The 21,179-nt window shown below is 44.4% G+C and overlaps 1 protein-coding gene across 1 annotated transcript in view; it reads right to left on the bottom strand.

The window, feature by feature from the left end:
- Positions 1 to 5,730: 5,730 nt before the first annotated feature.
- Positions 5,731 to 21,179, bottom strand: part of LOC139466788 (SCO-spondin-like) — a 59,880-nt gene continuing 44,431 nt past the window's right edge. The window contains exons 30-38 of the mRNA XM_071248474.1: positions 20,192 to 20,383; positions 19,205 to 19,471; positions 17,742 to 17,933; positions 15,812 to 16,012; positions 14,146 to 14,331; positions 11,281 to 11,424; positions 8,545 to 8,873; positions 6,577 to 6,682; positions 5,731 to 5,841 (exon numbers count right to left, since the gene is read on the bottom strand). Of these exons, the coding sequence (XP_071104575.1) occupies positions 5,735 to 5,841; positions 6,577 to 6,682; positions 8,545 to 8,873; positions 11,281 to 11,424; positions 14,146 to 14,331; positions 15,812 to 16,012; positions 17,742 to 17,933; positions 19,205 to 19,471; positions 20,192 to 20,383 (1,724 nt within the window). The 3' untranslated portion in view covers positions 5,731 to 5,734. The remainder of the gene's footprint in view (positions 5,842 to 6,576; positions 6,683 to 8,544; positions 8,874 to 11,280; positions 11,425 to 14,145; positions 14,332 to 15,811; positions 16,013 to 17,741; positions 17,934 to 19,204; positions 19,472 to 20,191; positions 20,384 to 21,179) is intronic.

Here is a 21,179-nt window from a genome sequence, read left to right as displayed (position 1 = left end):
CTCGCTTCAATCATCATGCACTGGGGCAGGCAGACATGTTCAACTGGTTTCATTTTCTCGCTGCGCAGCTCGAGTCGTGTCAGGGTTCGCGAACTCCATCACGAAATGGCAGCAATTCCAAGATCATTAAACCCCGGGGGACATCGTGGAAGAATGGATACCTAGCACGCAATGTTTGTTGTAAAATAAGGGGGTTAAAGCATGTAGCTAGTGGTATAATCTCTTCTGTCGCATAAGCTATATGTGACTGGGCGTTGCCTATATACTTGTATACTATCGCGGATTGTATATAAGCCACCGAATGTTTTAATGTTTTAAACGTAAATAGCGTCGCAATACATAGAGTCAATAAGCTATATCTATCTCGCTCTCTCTCTCTCTCTCTCTCTCTCTCTCTCTCTATATATATATATATATATATATATATATATACAGAGAGAGAGCGAGAGAGCGAGAGAAAGAGACAGACAGACAGACAGATATATATATATATATAACAAACACTAACACACACATATATATGTATATATATATATATATATATATATATATATATACATATATAAACCAATATACATTCTCTCTCTCTCGCTCTCTCACTCGCTCTCTCTCTCTCTCTCTCTCTCTCTCTCTCTATATATATATATATATATATATATATATATATATATATATATGTGTGTGTATGTGTGTGTGTGTGTGTGTGTGTGTGTGTGTGTGTGTGTGTATGTATACCATACCCGCATATGTAATATATACCAACATTAAATGTGTATCACCTTTTCGCGAACGCCTGGTATCATCACTATTTGATAATGTTTCATAAACACATTCCCATGATACACTCGGAAGATTTCTTGTGGCTGTGGAAAGGGTTTTGTCGCTTGTATCTGTCTCCTCACATCCCACTGCCTTCACCTCATCCTGACCTGCACCCCTGGGGTGGACATCTGCCCCTTTAACACAGGCTTTTTGCTGCAGGCGGTTGTGTTCGCCCTGAGTGTTGAATGAACTTCCTGTCATCCGTGGGTTGGCTGTTGTTTCACGACAGTGTTCTGGTGTGTAGTGAGTGAGTGAGTGAGTGAGTGAGTATTGTTTTACGCCACGTTTAGCAATATTCCAGCAATATCACAGAAATGGGCTTCACACATTGTACCCATGTCGGGAATCGAACCTGGGTCATCGGCGTGACGAGCGAACGCTTTAACCACTAGGCTACCCGTCCGCCCTGGTGTGCATCTCATGCATGGGGGCCTATTGTGCCCTGGAACTCCTGTGGATGATAAGGGTGTAAACATGTTTGAATAGATATTAAATTATTCTCTGACTGATATCTCAGAGTTACATACATTTCGTGAAAACTGTAATTTGGGCAATAGCGAAACGATTGGTGTTTGATGGGTAAAACAATACGAACACGAGCACCCGTGTCATAATACCCAGCCTAGATTCAAGTACTTCATTTCAGTCACACGATCGACATCTCTTCTTACAACTATCTATGTTCAAATAGTGTTTCTCTCCAATGTCTACAGGATACATGCCATAGAAGTGACGATATCCCCCTGGTCAGGCAATCGAGACCTTGGTGTAAGACTTCAGTTCTAAATTCTATAATCTCATCGGTAGTTTAGTCCCCATCAGAGTCCTCGTCCCCAGGTGACTGCTTGTCTGTACAGTATACTCAACACTAGTTTTACAGATTATTGTCACCGGCAGAGGCCACCAGTGTTTTATGTTCCCGCTCTGTGTGTCGAAACTTACTTTGTGTTATAAGGGAACCCTTTGCACTGCCAGTACTCGACTGTCAGGCACAACTGTGTGGGCGGACCCTTGCATGTGTGTTGATAAAATATACTAAGGCATATAATGCTGTAACACTGATCAAACAGCTCTCGAGCAAGGGTCGTATGAGGCCCCATAACATCTCCGTAGATGCTTGATTGTACCTCAAAGGTAGACACCAAGGGTTGGAGCTGCTGGAAAATTGCTCAACATAAAGGAAAGTTGACTGTTGCCAAGCTGAAGTCCTCCCTCTAGTCACACAGTCTTGTGGATAGTCTATTGCTACTCCGAAACTTTGTAAACTTCAGATCACATTTGATTCCATTTATGAAACATTCCTGGACCTCTGAAGATAGTAATGCAGCAATATCTATGGTCACGCATAGAAACAAATAAATATAGGAATGAACTTCTTCCTTAAGTTTGTCGTGTTGGTTAGTGGTTGAAAAACATGACAAATACAATGTGACAGAATTGATCTTGGTTCTTTCTGAGATTGGAAAAGCTCAGGCACATCCATGTAGTTTTGAGAATCCACATGGTATTTGTTACGTCAAGAAACACACTATGCTGATACTCTCTAATCAAAGGTTTATTCCCGTTTTTCGTTCGTACAAGATCATGTGTCCTTGTAACGTTGTAGCGTTGCAGCGTTAGCGTTATTAAATATACTTGACCGATGATGAGGTAGGTCAGCAGGCTTACTCTAAACGATAACTTAATTGTGGTAGTTTACTGATGTTACAATTTTATTACCATGCAAACATACTGAGACTTTCTTGTTTCATAGTTTGTTATATGTACGCTGTGCCCTAAATGTCATCCTGACACATATCACAGTAACATTTCATACGTTTAAATGTGCTATTAGACTATAAAAAATTTCTGAAGGTTATTTAAAAAAATATAAGTTCAATAGACATCAAACGCCCTATGAACTATATGGATAGAATTGGGTTGTTTACAATCTTACTTTATGTTCAAAACAGGGAATCTGAACGAAACGGATTCGGTCGCATTTTCGATTCAACATATAATCCGACGACCCTTCTTCCAACTCGACAGCCATTACCAGGACATTGGACCGCCTCCGTGGTCTAGTGGAAGAGCGTCCGCCCGGAGAGTGGAAGGTCCGGGGTTCGATCCCCGACCGCGTCATACCAAAAGACGTTAAAAGATGGTACTTGTTGTTACCCTGTCTGGCGCTCGGCATTAAGGGGCTTAAACAAGGACTGGTCGGCTCGGAGTCAGTATACTGTGTCTGTTAAGCTGCGGCATGGTATCTCAGTGTGCTAGCACTATAAATCGGCATCAGTCCGGACTAGTACAAGCAGCCACACACAAACACACACACGGACAGGCACGTCGCTATACAAGTGCAATAATCTTAGACGCGACGTTAAACCCCATTTCACCTCACCTCACCTCACCAGGACGTTGCATAGACTGTTCATGCATATTCAAGTCTGTATTCCCCTGTGTGGGTTTAATCGATATGCATGTAAGGCGGCCAAGGTGATTAATCATTTACAAAGCCATTAAGGAGAATATCAATCACAGGTGATGTGAGCAGAAGAAATGTATTTTAGTCGATAGCCTGACACAGGTCTTAAAACACGTGGTAGCACTTTTCGCAAGAGGCGTTTTTTGTTTGAATTCGGTCTCCGAGTAGTGATTTGGTACCCGTGAAGATCAGATGGCACTGTGACCACAAACATACGCCTGAATATACATTTGAATGCCCACTGGTCCGTTAACTGGGTATCGTTTCACCATGAACATCCATCAGTGCGTGGCCATTGTTCATTATAAATACGCATGATGAGTACATTGTAATCAATAATGATGTATGTTTATTTACGATCTTGTCGTTACTCGTTGTCATGAAAGTTAAGGCCTTGATGCGTTACTATTCGTGGCTCTGTCACCGGTAAACAAATTAAAGAAGAGAATATATTGACAACTTCTATATTTTGAGGAACAGAACGTTTCGGAGTATATGCTTATTCCTTCATCGTGTTCCTCATGATAAAGAAGTTGACATCCATACATTCTCTTCCATATGTTTATCACTTTTATCTTTCATAGATCTGGTAAACAAGGGGCGGTCGGGTAGCCTGGTGGTTAAAGCGTTCGCTCGTCACGCCGAAGACGCGGGTTCGATTCCCGACATGGGTACAATGTGTGAAGCCCATTTCTGGTGTCCCCCGCCGTGATATTGTTGGAATATTGCTAAAAACGGCGTAAAACCACACTCACTCACCTTGGGAAACAAATTGCATGTACACGTGGTATAAATAGTCACACTCGTCAGGTGATATTTTGCTTATTTGTGTCTGCAACTTTTACATGTGTACAATGCCTAAAGCCAATCGTTTTCCCGGGTAGATGTTGCTAGGATGTTGCTAGATGTTGCTAGAATGTTGCTAGATGTTGCTAGCATGTTGCTATATGTTGCTGGAATGTTGCTTAAAGGTGGGTCAAATCTAAACAGAGACCACAATGTTTTTGTTATTCGTGTTATTATTTTTGTTTAACGCCGCACTCAGGTATTTTACAGCTATATGACGGCGGCCTGTAAATAGTCGGGTCTGGCCAGACAATCCAGTGATCGACATCATGAGGATCGTTCTGCGCAATCGGCATATGATGACATGCATGACCCAATTCAACGAGCCTGACCACCTCTTCAGTCACCTTTTGCCTCAGACCGATTATAAAAACTGAATTGTCAAAAATGTTTCTCGAAAGGATATCTAGCAATAACAATTAGAAATTGAGAAGTTCAATATTAGCATTATGAGGAAGTATGATATAAAGAATTATGAAATATTTGCGATCAGGTTATCTACATCATGCTTTATTCTTTACTCAATGTACATAATAAACAGATATTCTCAGTATAGCTACAGTGCAGATGAGGTAATCACAAAAATGCATGGTACAAAGGTAAGTATTTACCAAATGTAAATTCACTCGGAATAATAGTGTAAACAAAATATGTGACATAATGTATAATGTACATGTTATTGGAACATAAAAATACATATTTAAAAAGAATTATGGACATAGTGAAAACGATATATTAAAAAAATATACACCGATATTAAAGTGACTGATTCGTCACCCATAACGGGTTGACGTCGGGGTCCATTTCATCCCGCTGTAGAAAGATGATGAGACGGACGCTGATCCCCGAAACTGGCAAGGAGTGTGGTGTCATGGAATGTGCACCGTCACGGTTCGTGTTGCTATGTTGCGTTATTTTCATACAAATGGAAGGACAGGAGGATACCATTGCATTCATCAAAATATATTAACTTCCTATAGACATAGCAAGGATGTGAAGGAATAAATCATCTTAATGCCATCCCCCAGCAATCTGCAGCAAAGGGTAGGGTTCCTCTTCCCTCTGACTGTGGTTGTTTCAGTAGAAGGACCCAGGGTTACTGCGGAACACGTGCAACTAAAACACAAAGCACAGGAGCTGGTTAACTCACCTTTTTATTTTTTAGACACTTAGTTTTGTGGAAATTGTGAGTAGCGGGTGCTACCGGTAGAGGAGGACATGCACTTGCATACGACAGACGTTATTCTAAATTTACATATCTTGTTTAAAAAACAGTAAAGGCACTGTCACGGGAGGTTTTGGGTCCATTACGTCATTGGTTCGTTTCCAGGATGCCGTGGCACGGCAGGAGTACTTTTGTGTGGCACCAGGCAACAGACAAACACATACCCCTTGGCGCAAAGATTATGGCGGGTGCTGCACATGCAAATTGCGAACCTGCGTTCTTTACCACGACCATAGGTTGCTGGCATGTCCAAGGGGCGCAACTCTGCACAGCGAATTGGGTGCCTCAGAGGACTGGGCCCCCGTGCCCACGTGACCCCGTGCCCAGGTGACCCCTGTATATAGCAGCTGTGAAGGTAATACTCACAACCATACTCAAAGTAAACTTACATAATCTAAGGAACCGATAAACGCCGATGCTGTTGTTGACGACTCGTCTGTACCAAAATGCAGGCCACACTCAAGGATGTGGGCGTCAGAAGCTTTGGGGAAATAAAATAATATTTGCATCATGACCATATGTTTACATGTCGATGATTTGTACCGACGACTATAGTAGAAGAGGCAAAAGCATTGCAAGATAAAATAGAGATCTGGATATTAAAATTATCACAAGAGCAAATCTTGGAATTGCAAGGGGTCATATTCTCCACACTACGGATGCCGTGCGAAACGTCTTACGTTTGTTTTAATTCGTTTTGTTGATAAACGCCGCACTCAGTATTATTCCAGCTTGATGACGGCGTAAATCTGTAAATAATCGAGTCTGGACCAGACAATGCAGTGACTGACAACATGGATATAGATTGGGATACGATGACCACCCGATCCCGTTAGTCGCCTTTTACGGAAAGCATGGTTTTGTTTGCTTGTTGTTTAACGCCGCACTCAGCAATATTCCAGCTTTATGACGGCTGTCTGTAAATAATCGAGTCTGCACCAGACAATCCAGTGATTGAAATCACGAGCATCGATCCACCCAATTGGGATACGATGACATGCATCAACCAGGTCAGCGAGCCTGACCACCCGATCCCGTTAGTCGCCTTTTACGACAAGCATAGTCTCCTTTTACGGCAAGCATGGGTTGCTGAAGACCTATTCTACCCCGGAATCTTCACGGGTCCATGGATTACTGAAGACCTATTGTCTACCCGGATCAAACAAAACAAACATACATTTCTAAGTAACCCCCATCCTCTCACTTCTTGTCTTACCAAATATCTTGGATATGTAGACACTGGAGCCAGAGGCAACCACACCCATCAGCTCTCGCCCATCGTACATGATGCTGACAGTCGTCCACTCCGACCGTGACATGCCCTGGAGAAGAAACACCAAGATGGCAGAAACACAGCCTCAAGAATACAAACTCACCACGCGATTCCACACGCTTTGTTGTGCTACCTACCCATAGCTGGAGACCGCCTCCGTGGTCTAGTGGTAGCGCCTCCGCCAGGAGAGTGGAAGGTCCGGGGTTCGATCCCCGACCGCGTCATACCAAAACACATTAAAAGATGGTACTTGTTGTTACACTGTCTGGCGCTCGGCATTAAGGGGCTAAAACAAGGACTGGTCGGCTCGGAGTCAGTATAATGTGTCTGAGTGGGGCATTCATGTTAAACTGCGGCATGGTATCTCAGTGGGCTAGCACTATAAATCGGCATCAGTACGGACTAGTACAAGCAGCCCCACAAACACACACACTTACATGCACGTCGCTATATCAGTGCAATAGTCTTGGACGCGACGTTAAACCCCATTTCACCTCACCTCAACTAGAGCTGGAGCAACACTGGGGTAGTGATATCACACGATATTACAATATTGCATCAGCTTCCCAATAGTTTACTTTCCCTCTATGTCAGGCATCATATCAGCAACAGCAACCTTTGGTGTCTAAATTTCACAACTTTTTCACGTAGAATCGAGGATGCTATTCCAATGAAGTTTTCAAGGAGCGTGGAACGACTTTTTACAAAGGCCTCAGTGAGGCTTTCGAAGAACTTTTATTGTAAACATGAGTACATTTCCAAATTTGACGCATCAGTGACAAAAATGATTTCCGATGCCATTCCCTATTATAAATTGTGCCATATGTTCCCGTGTTTTGGCAGGTGAACAATTGACTTGCCTTTGCATGTGTTTGTGACAGGTGCGACCGATGGGGCAGGATATGTTTACACTTTCGCGACCAGTATGACTAATTGATAGTGGTTCATGAAACACATGCTTCTGGTATTGTCGGAATCGTACTCTGCCTAAAGCGGAGATTTATTTATGATTTTGGAAAGTGTTCTTGACGATTCAAGCCATACAGCGTGACAGATGCTTTTGAAAAAAAACTTCTTTTTTCAAACGTAATAAAAATAAGGCGTATATAGTTTTGGGGAAAAGACATCAGTTAATTGGTCACGACAACCACAAGGTTGTATCGTGTATTCGTGTATTCATTGTGTGCGTGACAATTTCAAACATTGATTTTTCCCAACGTTTGCCGAGATGACTTACGGGATCTAAATTTGTTACGTTACAAATTTGTTACGCTATCCATCCAAAAATGTAGATGTTTACAATTGGTAGTATATCGTCTCTTATAACACAATACGAATTATACACAAGATGTTTTTTTGCGGTAAAGTAAATTGGACAGCAATAAGGCCAATCGAGGTATCCCGCCACAATCCCCCTACATGTACGGAACGCTAGTGGTGCCAACTGATTGAATCTGTCACGGACAACGTGAGGTGAAGTGAGGTGAGGTGAGGTGAGGTGAGGTGAGGTGAGATAAGGTTCCACGTCGCGTCCAAGTTTATTGCACCGACGTGCATGTACGTGTGTGTGTGTGTGTGGCTGTTTGTACTAGTCCGGACTGATGTCGATTTTATACTGCTAGCTCAATAAGCTACCATGCCGCAGTTTAACATGAATACCCCACTCAGACACAGTATACTGACTCCGAGCCGACCAGTCCTTGTTTTAGCCCCTTAATGCCGAGCGCCAGGCAGGGTAACAACAAGTACCATCTTTTAACTTTTTTGGTATGACGCAGACGGGGATCGTACCCCGGACCTTCCGCTCTCCGGGCGGACGCTCTACAACTAGACCACGGAGGCGGTCCACGGACAACATACCCTTGTATATACGTACACGCCATAAGGGAAAAAGTAAAATGATCAGCATACCTGAGTAAAAATGGTCATCCTGGTAATGTCACCATACCACGACCATATGTTAAAATGTACACCGTCGTCGTCGACAGTGAGGAGCAAACTGTTGCCTCGCTTGCAGTTGCTGCTACGGATCAGTACCCTGCTCCCTGACGGGGCAGCAGCTTCCTTGAAGCGGAACCGGACTGTGACTGGCGTGGAGGTTGTCATCTTCAAGTCGAGGTAGACGCTGCTGCTTGCGTCGAGGTTGGCCATGCCGGTGTTGATGCTGACGTTAGTGGCGGTCAGCCAGGATGGGGAGGTATCAGAGGCAAAGTCCAGCGTATGACTAGGACTACTGGTTTCTGCAAGATGTTTTGAAAATGAAATAATCAGATGTTTCTTTGCGTGACTTTCGAGTCAGTCATGGAAAATCATTCAACCACACTTACACTCACAATCCCATCGCATCCTGTTCCCGACCCCAACTAGACCCTGTTGCTTGATCGCCTAATCCCCGTTGCCAACTTTATTCTTCTCTTCTTACTACTCTCGATCTGTTCCATGTTACCCGCTACCCCACCCGCTCCCATGTCCACTACCCCGCCCCACCCGCTCCCAGTTTCCCACTACCCTGCCCCACCCGCTTCCAGTTCCCCACTTCCCTCCCCCATCCGCTCCCAGTTTCCCACTACTCTGCCCCACCCACTACCAGTTCCCCACTACCCCGCCCCACCCGCTCCCAGTTTCCCACTACCCTGCCCCACCCGCTTCCAGTTCCCCACTACCCTCCCCCATCCGCTCCCATGCCCACTACCCTGCCCCACCCGCTCCCAGTTTCCCACTACCCTGCCCCACCCGCTCCGAGTTCACCACTACTCTGCCCCACCCGCTCCGTGTTCCCCACTACTCTGCCCCACCAGCTCCCAGTTTCCCACTACCCTGCCCCACCCGCTCCGAGTTCACCACTACTCTGCCCCACCCGCTCCGTGTTCCCCACTACTCTGCCCCACCCGCTCCCAGTTTCCCACTACCCTGCCCCACCCGCTCCGAGTTCACCACTACTCTGCCCCACCCGCTCCGTGTTCCCCACTACTCTGCCCCACCCGCTCCCAGTTTCCCACTACCATCCCCCATCCGCTTCCAGTTCCCCAATACTCTGCCCCACCCGCTTCCAGTTCACCACTAATCTGCAACACCCGCTTCCAGTTTCCCACTACTCTCCCCCGCCTGCTCCGAGTTCACCACTACTCTACCCCAACCGCTCCGTGTTCACCACAACCCTACCCCACCCGCTCCGTGTTCCCCACTACTCTGCCCCACCTGCTCCGTGTTCCCCACTACTCTGCCTCACCCGCTCCGTGTTCCCCACTACTCTGCCCCACCCGCTCCGTGTTCACCACTACTCTGCGTCACCCGCTCCGTGTTCCCCACTACTCTACCCACCCGCTCCGTGTTCACCACTACTCTGCCCCACTCGCTTCCAGTTCCCAACTACTCTGCCCCACCCGCTCCGTGTTCCCCACTACTCTGCCCCACCCGCCCACCTTCCCCACCCGTGACCTGTACCCCGCTGACCAACCCCAACTTTTCCAAACAAACTCCACCAGTTACTCATCCCTATCCGCTCCGAGTTTTCTCCTCCCCACCCGACCCCCAATTCCCCACCTGCCTCCAGTTCCCCGCTCACCACCCCCACCTGCACAAGTTCCCCTCTCCCAGTATCCAGCTCACGACCTCCGACCGTTTTCAAACACCCCCGCTTTCCACCAACCCGCTTTAAAATAAATTCACAAGTCCCCATTCCGTATCACCGATGTGTTACTGTGTATACAGCCCGGGATAATCCAGGTCAGAATAGGTCTTAAGCAACCCATGAATGCCGTAACAGGCGGCTATACTTGTCGTAAGAGGCAACTAACGGAATCGGGTAGTCAGGCTCGCTGATTAGGGCTGGGACGAGTCCAAATTTACTATCTGGGTACCCATCCCCCTATTACCCGGCCCTACCCGGGAACCAACTGTAGGTCTCAGGAGAGAGAGAGTATTTAGATACATGTATGAAAAAATCGGGTCATTCATACACTGAAGCTGAATTAAGTCAACCACATGAAAAATCAGAAGGAATGGGTGCATAGTCAGAAAGCGAACATTAGTGACTTGTAGTGTAACCATAGAGTTCCAGATAATTTTTGTCATTAAACAATATATCACGTGACTAACCACAGGTCCGGGTAGTTCTGTGGGTACCCGGGTCCTACTCAGTACCCACCCGACCCGGGTACCCGAGTTACCCGCCCAGCCCTATCGCTGATGCATGTGATCGTGTCCCAATTGCGTGGATCGATGCTCATGATGTCAATCACTGGATTGTCTGGTCCATACTCGAGTATTTACATACCGCCGTCATATTTAAGCAGGAATATTGCTGAGTGCGGAGTTAAACACAAACAAACAAACATTTGGTTTGATGTTTAACGCCGCACTCAGCAATATTCCAGCTATATGATGGCGGTCTGTAAATAATAGAGTCTGAACCAGACAATACAGTGATTAATATCATGAGCATCGATCCACGCAATTGGGAAAGATGACATGCATCAACCAAGTCAGCGAGCCTGACCACCCGATCCCGTTAGTCGCCTTTTACGACAAGCCTCGTCGCCTTTTACGGCAAGCATGGGTTGCTGAATGCCTTTTCTACCCCGGAATCTTCAAGGGTGTAAACAAACAAAAAAAACTGTGCAAACAAACAAACACAGCTGTGTATACCATTTGATTGGTCATTGCAACCACAGTCGAGGAGGTCGAAGTCAGTTCCCGTTGCACACGACGTTGCCTGCCAGCCGAATGACCCAGCGTGGAAGTGGTATGCCGTGGAAACACCGCTCCAGTCGGGTCGCTTGTCACAAACATCTGCAACAGAAAATAGCGTTGGAGGATTCTATTATATTTATTACTGAGTGTATTCGTCTCGCATATATACACGTAGGCACCGCCTATTCGTTATACTCTGGTATTCTATTATCAACCTCCAGTAACCCCATCCCTTGTCATTTGGTCATTGTATATCTTCGTAGAACCTGCTTTGACGTAACCCTTTTATTTTTAGGAGACTTGCGTTCGAGTGAGTATGGTTTTACGCCGCTTTTAGCAATATTCCAGCAATATCACGGCGGGGGAGACCAGAAATGGGCTTCACACATTGTACCCATGTCGGGAATCGAACCCGGGTCTTCGGCGTGACGAGCGAACGCTTTAACCACTAGGCTACCCGACGGCCCCCCCTTGCGTTCGAAAATAACCTTTCAGCTGATACTTTCTATAGAGTATCCCTCCGTTCCAGTGATATTCCAGAGAAACTCCTTTTATCCCATAAATATATTCTGCATTTGAACACAATCCAGTAGAACCATCTTCCCAAGGCAAGGGAGTTAACGGATCATAAAAGTCCAGTTTTCACACTTGCCGAACAAGGCTGGAATTATAGAAGTATATTTTGGCTGGACTAACGAGTCTGTGCATTGTCCAATCAAAATCGCTTGAGGAAAGCGACATCAAGTTCGTAAACTGCCGTGCAGATTTCGGTTGATTGCAGAATTTCTTAAGCAAGTGTACCGACAACTCTTCGTTTATATATATTTTCCAAATCTTTTCATGTTTTTAATCAAGGTGCACGCGTGGTTTGATGAATTTCCCGAAGTAAGACCCGTTTTATCACAATATAGATTTTGATTGTCGATCAGATCGTCTTGACTCGGCGCCGCCATTTTGTTTGAAGCAAATGCAAGTGATATGAGAGGCGGGATCTGATTGGTCAGAAAGGTGGGGCATAGAAAGGCCATAACTCGCAATAGCAACTGGTGGCGCTACAATCGAGCCCGGCAATTCCAGTTCAGTTCGGCAAGATGGAAACTGGAATTTTACAGTCAGTTGACTCCCTTGTCTCGGGAAGATGAGAAAAACACGCATTACAATTCTAATGTGTGGAATCAGGTCAAATCAAACGACAAATGTTACTTATATTTCAGTAGAATCGAACCGGTATTCGTATCTGTAGCCTAGTGAGTGAACTACATGGCTAAGCGCTGATAACCATGATGTTTTAAACAATCTTCTTCATTTTATGGACCGCCTCCGTGGTCTAGTGGTAGGGCGTCCGCCCGGAGAGTGGAAGGTCCGGGGTTTGATCCCCAGCCGCGTCATACCAAAAGACGTTAAAATATGGTACTTGTTGTTACCCTGGCGTTGTCTGGCGCTCGGCATTAAGGGGCTAAAACAAGGACTGGTCGGCTCGGAGTCAGTATAATGTGTCTGAGTGGGGTATTCATGTTAAACTGCAGCATGGTATCTCAGTGGGCTAGCACTATAAATCGGCATCAGTCCGAACTAGTACAAGCAGCCACACACACGTGCATGCACGTCGCTATATAAGTGCAATAATCTTAGACGCGACGTTAAACCCAATTTCTCCTCACCTCACCTCTTCATTTTATGTACGTCAGCAAGGGATATTTTACGTCCGTTTCCTGAGGTCCATGGTAAGTGTGTTGGAATCTATTGACAAATGTTGATTCACTTTACTTTCGGCTTATAACCCAGATAAAACACTGTCTCTGGGTTTTGCAATAAAATGTAAACCCTTACCCTTAGTGATGAAAGGGTGTTAAATCTTACACGTGACTGCCTTCAGTTGTCTGCATGCTGCCGAGGACTTTTCTCGCCCAATGAATCGAATTCGTTTTATACCGCGACAGCGCTATTGTTTCACTATAAGATATACCGATGTCTTTTTAATTCTTTCTGTTAGTATTTTGCATCTATGTTCATAAGTTGAATAAAACACTTTTCCTAGGTTTGGGTTGAAAATGTAAACACACTCGTGGTCGGGAAGAGCATTTGAGGCTTCGGTCCGCGGGCTGTTCCTGTGTTTACTTTTGCAACGAAAGCCTCAGAGGCGTGTTTTATCCACAGGTCTAGTCTGGGAATATGTGCACGTGACATTGATATCAAAGTTGAAGATAAAGAGACTCTCACCCCATGTTTGCTTATATCAAATATATCAACCCGACCGTATAAAAGTTAACCGAGGCTACCGAGGAGATTTAGATTTGAATTTGAATTTGAATATCAAAAGACACAGGGTGAAATTCTATTTAACATCCAAATCATTCACGAAGTTCCATATTTTTCAGTTTGTAAACAGTAATAAACAGTATCTTGAGTGTAAATAATACAATAACTAGCTCCAGATGCAGAGAGTGTCATCCCACTGAGATACCATGCCGCAGTTTAACATAAATACCCCACTTACACACAATATACTGACTCCGAGCCGACCAGTCCTTGTTTTAGCCCACAAATGCCGAGGGACAGACAGGGTAACAACTACCATCGTCTAACGTCTTTTGGTCAGACGCGGCCGGGGATCGAACCCAGGACTGGGCGGATGCTCTACTACTAGACCACAGAGGCGGTCTGATGCATATCATCGCACCCCAATTGTGTAGATCGATGCTCATGCTGTCAATCCCTCTTGTCCAGTTTCGACTATTTACAGACTTCCGTCACACCTGGAAAATTGCTGAGTGCGACATTAAACGACGAAAAGCAAAAACCCAACTCTATTGTTCTCACCTCTAGGTATATAGGGGGTGGGGCATATATCATCGCAGTAGAAGTTGGGGCGACACCCGTGGCCTGGGGAGAAACCGAATCCGTCGGGACAGCAGCGGGGCTCTGACGTCTTGCCATCACACACCCAGTAGGACCTGCAGCTTCCCTCCATCTTGTAGCTGGCCACACAGGGGCTGCTGCACTTCTCTTGGAAATAGATATTAGTAAGATAAGATGACCATACCGGCGATAGCCTTATGGTGCCACTTCGATGGCAATAATTTATTTTTAAATAGACAAATATTATTTAGTATTTCAAATAATTTCTCGAAATTTCGATTTTTTTCACCTTGCTCCGATTATTTGCTCGTCACTTCAAATATTTTCTCGAAATAACGATTTTATTATTGTTGCTTTGACTATTTTCTCCTTATTTTGATCATTTTCTCATCAGGGTATCGATTATTTTCTCGTTGCTTCGAGATTTTCTCTCGTTATTTCGATCATTTTCTCATTATGTCGATTATTTTCTCGTTGCATAGAGTTTTTTCTCGTTACTTCGATTATTTTGTCGTTATTTCAAATAAAGTTTGCTCAAATAACAAGTCGAGTTAAGGATGTCAAATTAATACATTTTCGCTGTATCAGGATGTATGTTGGTTGGTTGGCTTGTTTGTTGTTTAACGCCGCACTCAGCAATATTCCAGCTATATGATGGCGGTCTGTATAAATAATCAAGTCTGGACCAGACAATCCAGTGATTGATATCATGAGCATCCATCCACGCAATTTGGCTCGATGACATGCATCAACCAAGTCAGCGAGTCTGATCACCCGATCCCGTTAGTCGCCTTTTACGACAAGCATAGTCACCTTTTACGGCAAGCATGAGTTGCTAGAGACCTATTCTACCCTGGAATAGGATGTATGTAATCATTACGTGATACAGGTCGTTGTATGACACTCTGAAATATTCTGTGTGCCATGTTCTACTGTGAGTGAGTGAGTGACTGAATTCGGTTTTAACGCCGCTTTGAACAATATTGCAGTTATATCACGGCCTGTCAGCTTAATGTGGGAGGAAAGCCCGAAGTGATGCAAGTCTTAGACGTTTACCACTTTGGTGAAACCCACGAGCGCGGGTATGGTGCTGACAAACCAAGAAACATGATCGGAGAGAATCGAGATTCAAACCCACGATCATAGCTATCTTGCTTCTGGTTTGTTCAAGGGACGCAACTCTGCACAGCTATTTGCGGCGCCTTAGACGACTAATGAAAGATCATTTCATAGAGTTAGTGGGTGAATATTGCTTAACGCCCAAACTGAAATTTACAATGAGCACTGGAATATACAGTAAACTACGGTTGTGACGACAACGTTTATAACGAACTGATGGATATATCGAATCTATTTTTTGGTCCCGTATTTGATTTATATATGCTTATAACGAACTACGGTTATAAGGAACTAGAATTGGCCGTCCCTTTGAGTTCGTTTGAACCGTAGTTTACTAAACAGCGCTGGTATGGTGCTGGTGCTGACAAACCTAGAAATATAAGCGGGGCGAACCTGGATTCGAACCCACGACCAAAGTTTACAAACGTTCGCTGCACATATAGAGATGAGCGGGAAGAGCATTGTATAGTGAGGGTGCGCGGCAGCAGTGAGATATATTTAGTCATACCGATTGGACAGGTGACCTTCCATGACTCGGCACATCGGAATGTGTCTTGGTTCCAGTAGAAACCAAAGGGGCATCTTCTGAAGACGGCGATGACGCTTCCATTAGGGTTGTAGAAACACTGGATGTATTTGTCACAGTCAGTGGGATGATAGCGGTATCCCACGTCGTTCCTTCTCTGCGCACTGTCACACAAGCCGGTTGCTGGGAGAAAAGGCGTGTGTCAGAACTACGTGTATATTCCGTGTACATGTGAATGTATATGTGTATATTTGATAATAATTCCACACACGCACACCCGCGCACACACAGAGAAAGTGAGAGTTATTTACGTGTTACACGTTAGATGTGCAATAGATTTAAAGCATTAAAACAAGTATGATGATTTTATACAATAGGCGATATAATTCTTGCATAAAGTTAACCCCCACTCATGTATTACATTGGAACCGACCATTTGATACTGGGGATTTTATCGAAAAAACATTTTTTTCCCAAAATATCTTGAATAATATAATCATGCTTCAAACTGTTGAAAAAAAAATGCCTGCCACAAAACTCACATCGTTACAAGTTGTTTTTCTTTTTTTTTAAATCAGGCTCATGGTTCTAAATAAAATAAAAAATCTGGTTTGGTAGCTTTAGCTAAAAAATATCTAATCCTGGTACAAAATCCCTGCCACAAAACATACATTGTTGCATGTTTTTCTTGAAAAAAAAACAGGCTCATACTTTTAAACAATAAAACAAATCTGGTCCAGACGCTGCAGCAATACCAGAATATCAAAAGGTCGGTCCCTTGTGACACACGAGAGAAGACACGAGTTTGCGTTAAATACTGATTTTACGAAACTTGTATCAATACGCTTCTATTTTCCGGGCGCAACCAAAGTAAAACAAACATCTGGTACAAGTTTCATAAAATCCCTATGATGCAGACACAAATGTAATCATGCATAAGCTTTAAGGTAAGCGAGTGAGTGAGTGAGTGAGTGAGTATGGTTTTACGCCACGTTTAGCAATATTCCAGCATTATCACGGCGGGGGACACCAGAAATGAGCTTCACACATTGTACCCAAGTCGTGAATCGAACCCGGGTCTTCGGCGTGACGAGCGAATGCTTTAACCATTAGGCTACCTGACCGCCCCTTTAAGGTAAGCAATAGCGAGATCGTAGTATGGTGTTGTATACAACTGAGTCGTCCAAAATGACGTCGATGATGAAGGATTGCTTAACACAAGTTTAACCTCCCAAAGCCTTTAACGTAACTTCTGGTTGGATTAATAGCATTAAAAATCGTTCAGTGATTTAAGTGTTAAGTACCCATCCAGTGGCAAGACACTATACAAGTATGACTGATGGTTCGTTTAATGTTCTTCTGAACAATCAGGTTCGTCGGCACAGGATATCCCACGGTGGTACACGCAACTTCAATGTGCAAACGTGTGTACTGATTGGTCAATGCGGATAAAAAATAAATAAACTGCCGGCGAAAGAAAATATAAACGTGAAAATTGGATTTGACCACAAATTACAAACTTTATCAAAACGTTACAAGGCTGAAAAGAGTCACCGAAACGCTGAAAACTTAAGGTCTCAACTATGACACTCATATCAAATACAACACCATCGTAGAACCATTTATTGATTGTTTTCGATAGGCATTAGAAGTTGGGAGAACATGAATACATAATACTTTTTTTTATGGAAAACGACTTCTTTTATTCTTTGTACGTTTTATTCACCTGTTGAAGGAACAAGAAGTAGCTTTGAAACGTACAAGGAATAAAAGAAAGTTGCTATCCATAAAAAAGTGTCGTGTATTTATTTCTTGATGGTTTCATTCCAGCCACCATCAAACATGGGTGTATATTTTCTTTTGCCCGGTAGTTTAGATGCCTTTGTAATGTGTATTTAAGGGTTCAACTTACTTGTGCAAAGTTGTAGTCCACAGCTTTCAGTCCTTGTGTCGGTCAGCGACCCGTTACACACTGACCCTCCATTCGCTGGCGGCGGGTTTGTGCATGTCCTGGTCCTTGTCGCAACCTTCTCGGCAGACACGCCACATGTCCGAGAGCACGAAGGGGCAGCCCAGGCACTCCACGACGAGAAGCCACCATGAACTTGAAATAATCGTAAAAACACCAGGGGCTATAAATTATAAATTATCAACGCCACAGAATAACCAGCCTCGATTATCCGACACAGATTCCACTGGCGTTAAATGTGAAACTTATATGTATAGATCATTGAAAATAAGTGATGACACCAGATGTTCGCGAAAAAAGGGTAAGCATGTCCTGCCCCCACGGCTTGTAAGGAGGGACTGTCAAGAGATTTTGGTTTCACGGAGATCACATGCAGAAATATGAAGCGTGAGAAGAGCAGAGAGATTGGGATGACAGGTTTGTTTGTTTGTTGTTTAACGCCGCACTCAGCAATATTCCAGCTATATGACGGCGGTCTGTAAATTATAGAGTCTGTACCAGACAATCCAGTGATTGACATTATGAGCATCGATCCACGCAATTGGGATACGGTGACATGCATCAACCAAGTCAGCGAGCCTGACCACCCGATCCCGTTAATCGCCTCTTACAAGCATAGTCGCCCTTTACGGCAAGCATGGGTTGCTGAAGACCTATTCTAGCCCGGATCGTCACGGGTCGGGCATGACTGGTACCATGAAGACAACTATGGGGTAGACAAAGCAGTTTGACGTTTCTTTGAGGGGCAGTGAGTTGCTTTGTGTCAGGTGTGACATTGGGCCATCTACTGATGATTCATGCTGCTGAATTTGGAATGTTGTGAGTAATCTTGACTGATATCAGATAGAAGACAATACAATAATCAAGCCGAGGTATCATGAGTGAAGGGCAAGACTTGGGACACCAGAACTTAAACCGACGTCTTCTGTGTAACAAGTACCCCCATTACCTCCAGATATTGTGATAGGCAGGCTGGCCTTTAGGTTTTGAGTGGTGGCTCGTCACGCCCGGGTTTGATTTTAAACAGTGTACAATGTTAGAAGCCCATTTCTGGCTCCGGTGGTCGGATTGCTTCAGTACTAATTAGATGTCATAACTCCCTACTTAATCATGATAATAATGTAACAAATTGAGTTTAATATGAAAGCACAATTTCTTAACGCAAACAATGAGGGTACCAGGAGAACCCCAGGAGTGAGCGAGTTTGGTTTTACGCCGCCTTTACCAGAACTCAAGTAATACCACGAGTGGGGCACCGAAAATGTGCTTAATGCATTATACCCATGAGGGGAATCGAACCAGGGTCTTCAGCGTGACGAGCGAACGCTTTACCCACTAGCTGGGCTACCCTACCGCCCCTCCCCAGGAGCGATCAGCTATTTGTCTACCAAATAATTCCTTCTTACCAACAGTTGCCAGAACTTTAAGGTATCCTACTGAGTTCCCTCTCCCGTGGACATAGATGTACATCCCCTCGTCCGCTGTGTTGGCACCGGTGATGGTAAGTCTGTGACGAAGGCCCGACACGGAGTACTTGGTTCTATCACTGTCTGGCACGGGGACGCTTTGTTTGTACCACGTCCCCTGCTGCTGGGCCCCCGAGAACGTCACCTCGAGAGTTACCGTAGATCCCACAGTAGTCGTGACGTTGTTTTGCAGTTGTTGAAAACCACCTGTAATGACCAATGTAACTTCATCAAATGACGTGCTGGTGAAATTTGTCTTTCCTATTCAAGAACACATCAACTTGCGTTTAATATATTCAGTGTATGAATATCGCTTTGTGGTGATCTGTTTTTGAATATTTGAAGTAGAAGTGGCATATTCTCTGTTATGCGATACACACGCCATAACACATGACGCTATCTATCATCTATATATGTTACAGTCAATGTGTAAAATGACTTAGGCAATTACAAAAAGCCTAAACATTTCAGTTATTTTACAATCATTATTTTTTTTACATTATTATGTTTTATTATTAACAAATTCGACATAATTTGATGCTAAATTTCATCACCCAACTGAAAATGATGGGATTAAAAGAAAACGAAAGTTAATGTGTGTGTATATATGTTTTGACTTCTAATCCTAGCATAATCAGTCTATTGTGATATTTTAAGCCCTTACCAACTTCTTAATGTACCATATCCATAATGATCCATTCGATCTATCCAAGTATATTATACACGGGGCGGTGGGGTAGCCTAGTGGTTAAAACGTTCTTTCATCAAGCCGAAGCCTCGGATCCGATTCCCGACAAGGGTACAATGTGTGAAGCCCACATCTGGTGTCCCCCGCCGTGATATTGCTGGAATATTGCTAAAAGCGGCGTAAAATCATACTCACTTACTCACGCACTTTAATATACACTACAGGACATAAACAACTACCTTCACACGTCGGGATGTTGCACAGCTCTGATTGTTCCTGTAGGCTGAAGCCGCTGCAGGGAGCACCGCCGAACTGCGGGACGGGACTGTCACACTGCCGGGTTTTCTGCAGTATCCTTGTCACGTTAGTTCCGCACGTGACGGCGCAGTCCACAGCAGTCCATTCGCTCCATTCTCCATATCCACCGTCCACTGCACGTGACAGCGTGATTAGCATACACGGAACAACCCATATACATTGCTACCTTGATATAAATACTAAACAAAACCGTGACGATCCGGGGTAGAATAGGTCTTCAACAAACCATGCTTGCTGTAAAAGGCGACTATGCTTGTCGTGAGAGGCGACTAACGGGATCGGGTGGTCAGGCTCGCTGACTTGGTTCATGCATGTCTGGTCCAGACTCGATTATTTATAGACCGCCGTCATATAGCTGGAATATTGCTGAGTGCGGCGTTAAACAACAAACAAACAAACAAACAAACAAACAACATCCGAACTGAGTCATAAGGGACGCGGGGGCATTGGTAACCCAGTCCTTACCGCCGCCGCAATTCGCTGTGTAAAGTTGCATGCCTTAGCTTGGTACGCCACAAACCTTTCATTGTGGGTTCGAATCCCGGCTCACCCTAATAATGTTTTTAGGTTTGTCAGCACCATACCCGTGCTAGTGGGTTTCACCGAAGTGGTGAAGGTCACTTCAGACTTTCCTCCCACATTGAACTGACAAGCCGTGATAAAACTGGAATACTTTTCACAGCGGTGTTAAACCCACACACTCACTCACACTGCGAGCTCTCCCTCAACATTATGTTGACATACCGCGATGTTGGAGAACTTCAGCTCTACATTCTACAAACATGGCACACGCTAATTACATAATAAATCACGTTGGACTCGATTGGGCGATGGTCGCCTTGTTATGAAGGTAACCTGACGGGAAAAATAAAGGATACACCTATGTATGATGGCGGCTAAAAATGAAAC

The sequence above is a fragment of the Haliotis cracherodii genome, unplaced genomic scaffold, assembly GCF_022045235.1.
Source record: "Haliotis cracherodii isolate W230 unplaced genomic scaffold, xgHalCrac1.p SCAF_19, whole genome shotgun sequence".
Taxonomy (NCBI): domain Eukaryota; kingdom Metazoa; phylum Mollusca; class Gastropoda; order Lepetellida; family Haliotidae; genus Haliotis; species Haliotis cracherodii.
Note: the sequence above shows the minus strand (reverse complement) of the source record. Positions and strands in the feature narration are given on the sequence as shown.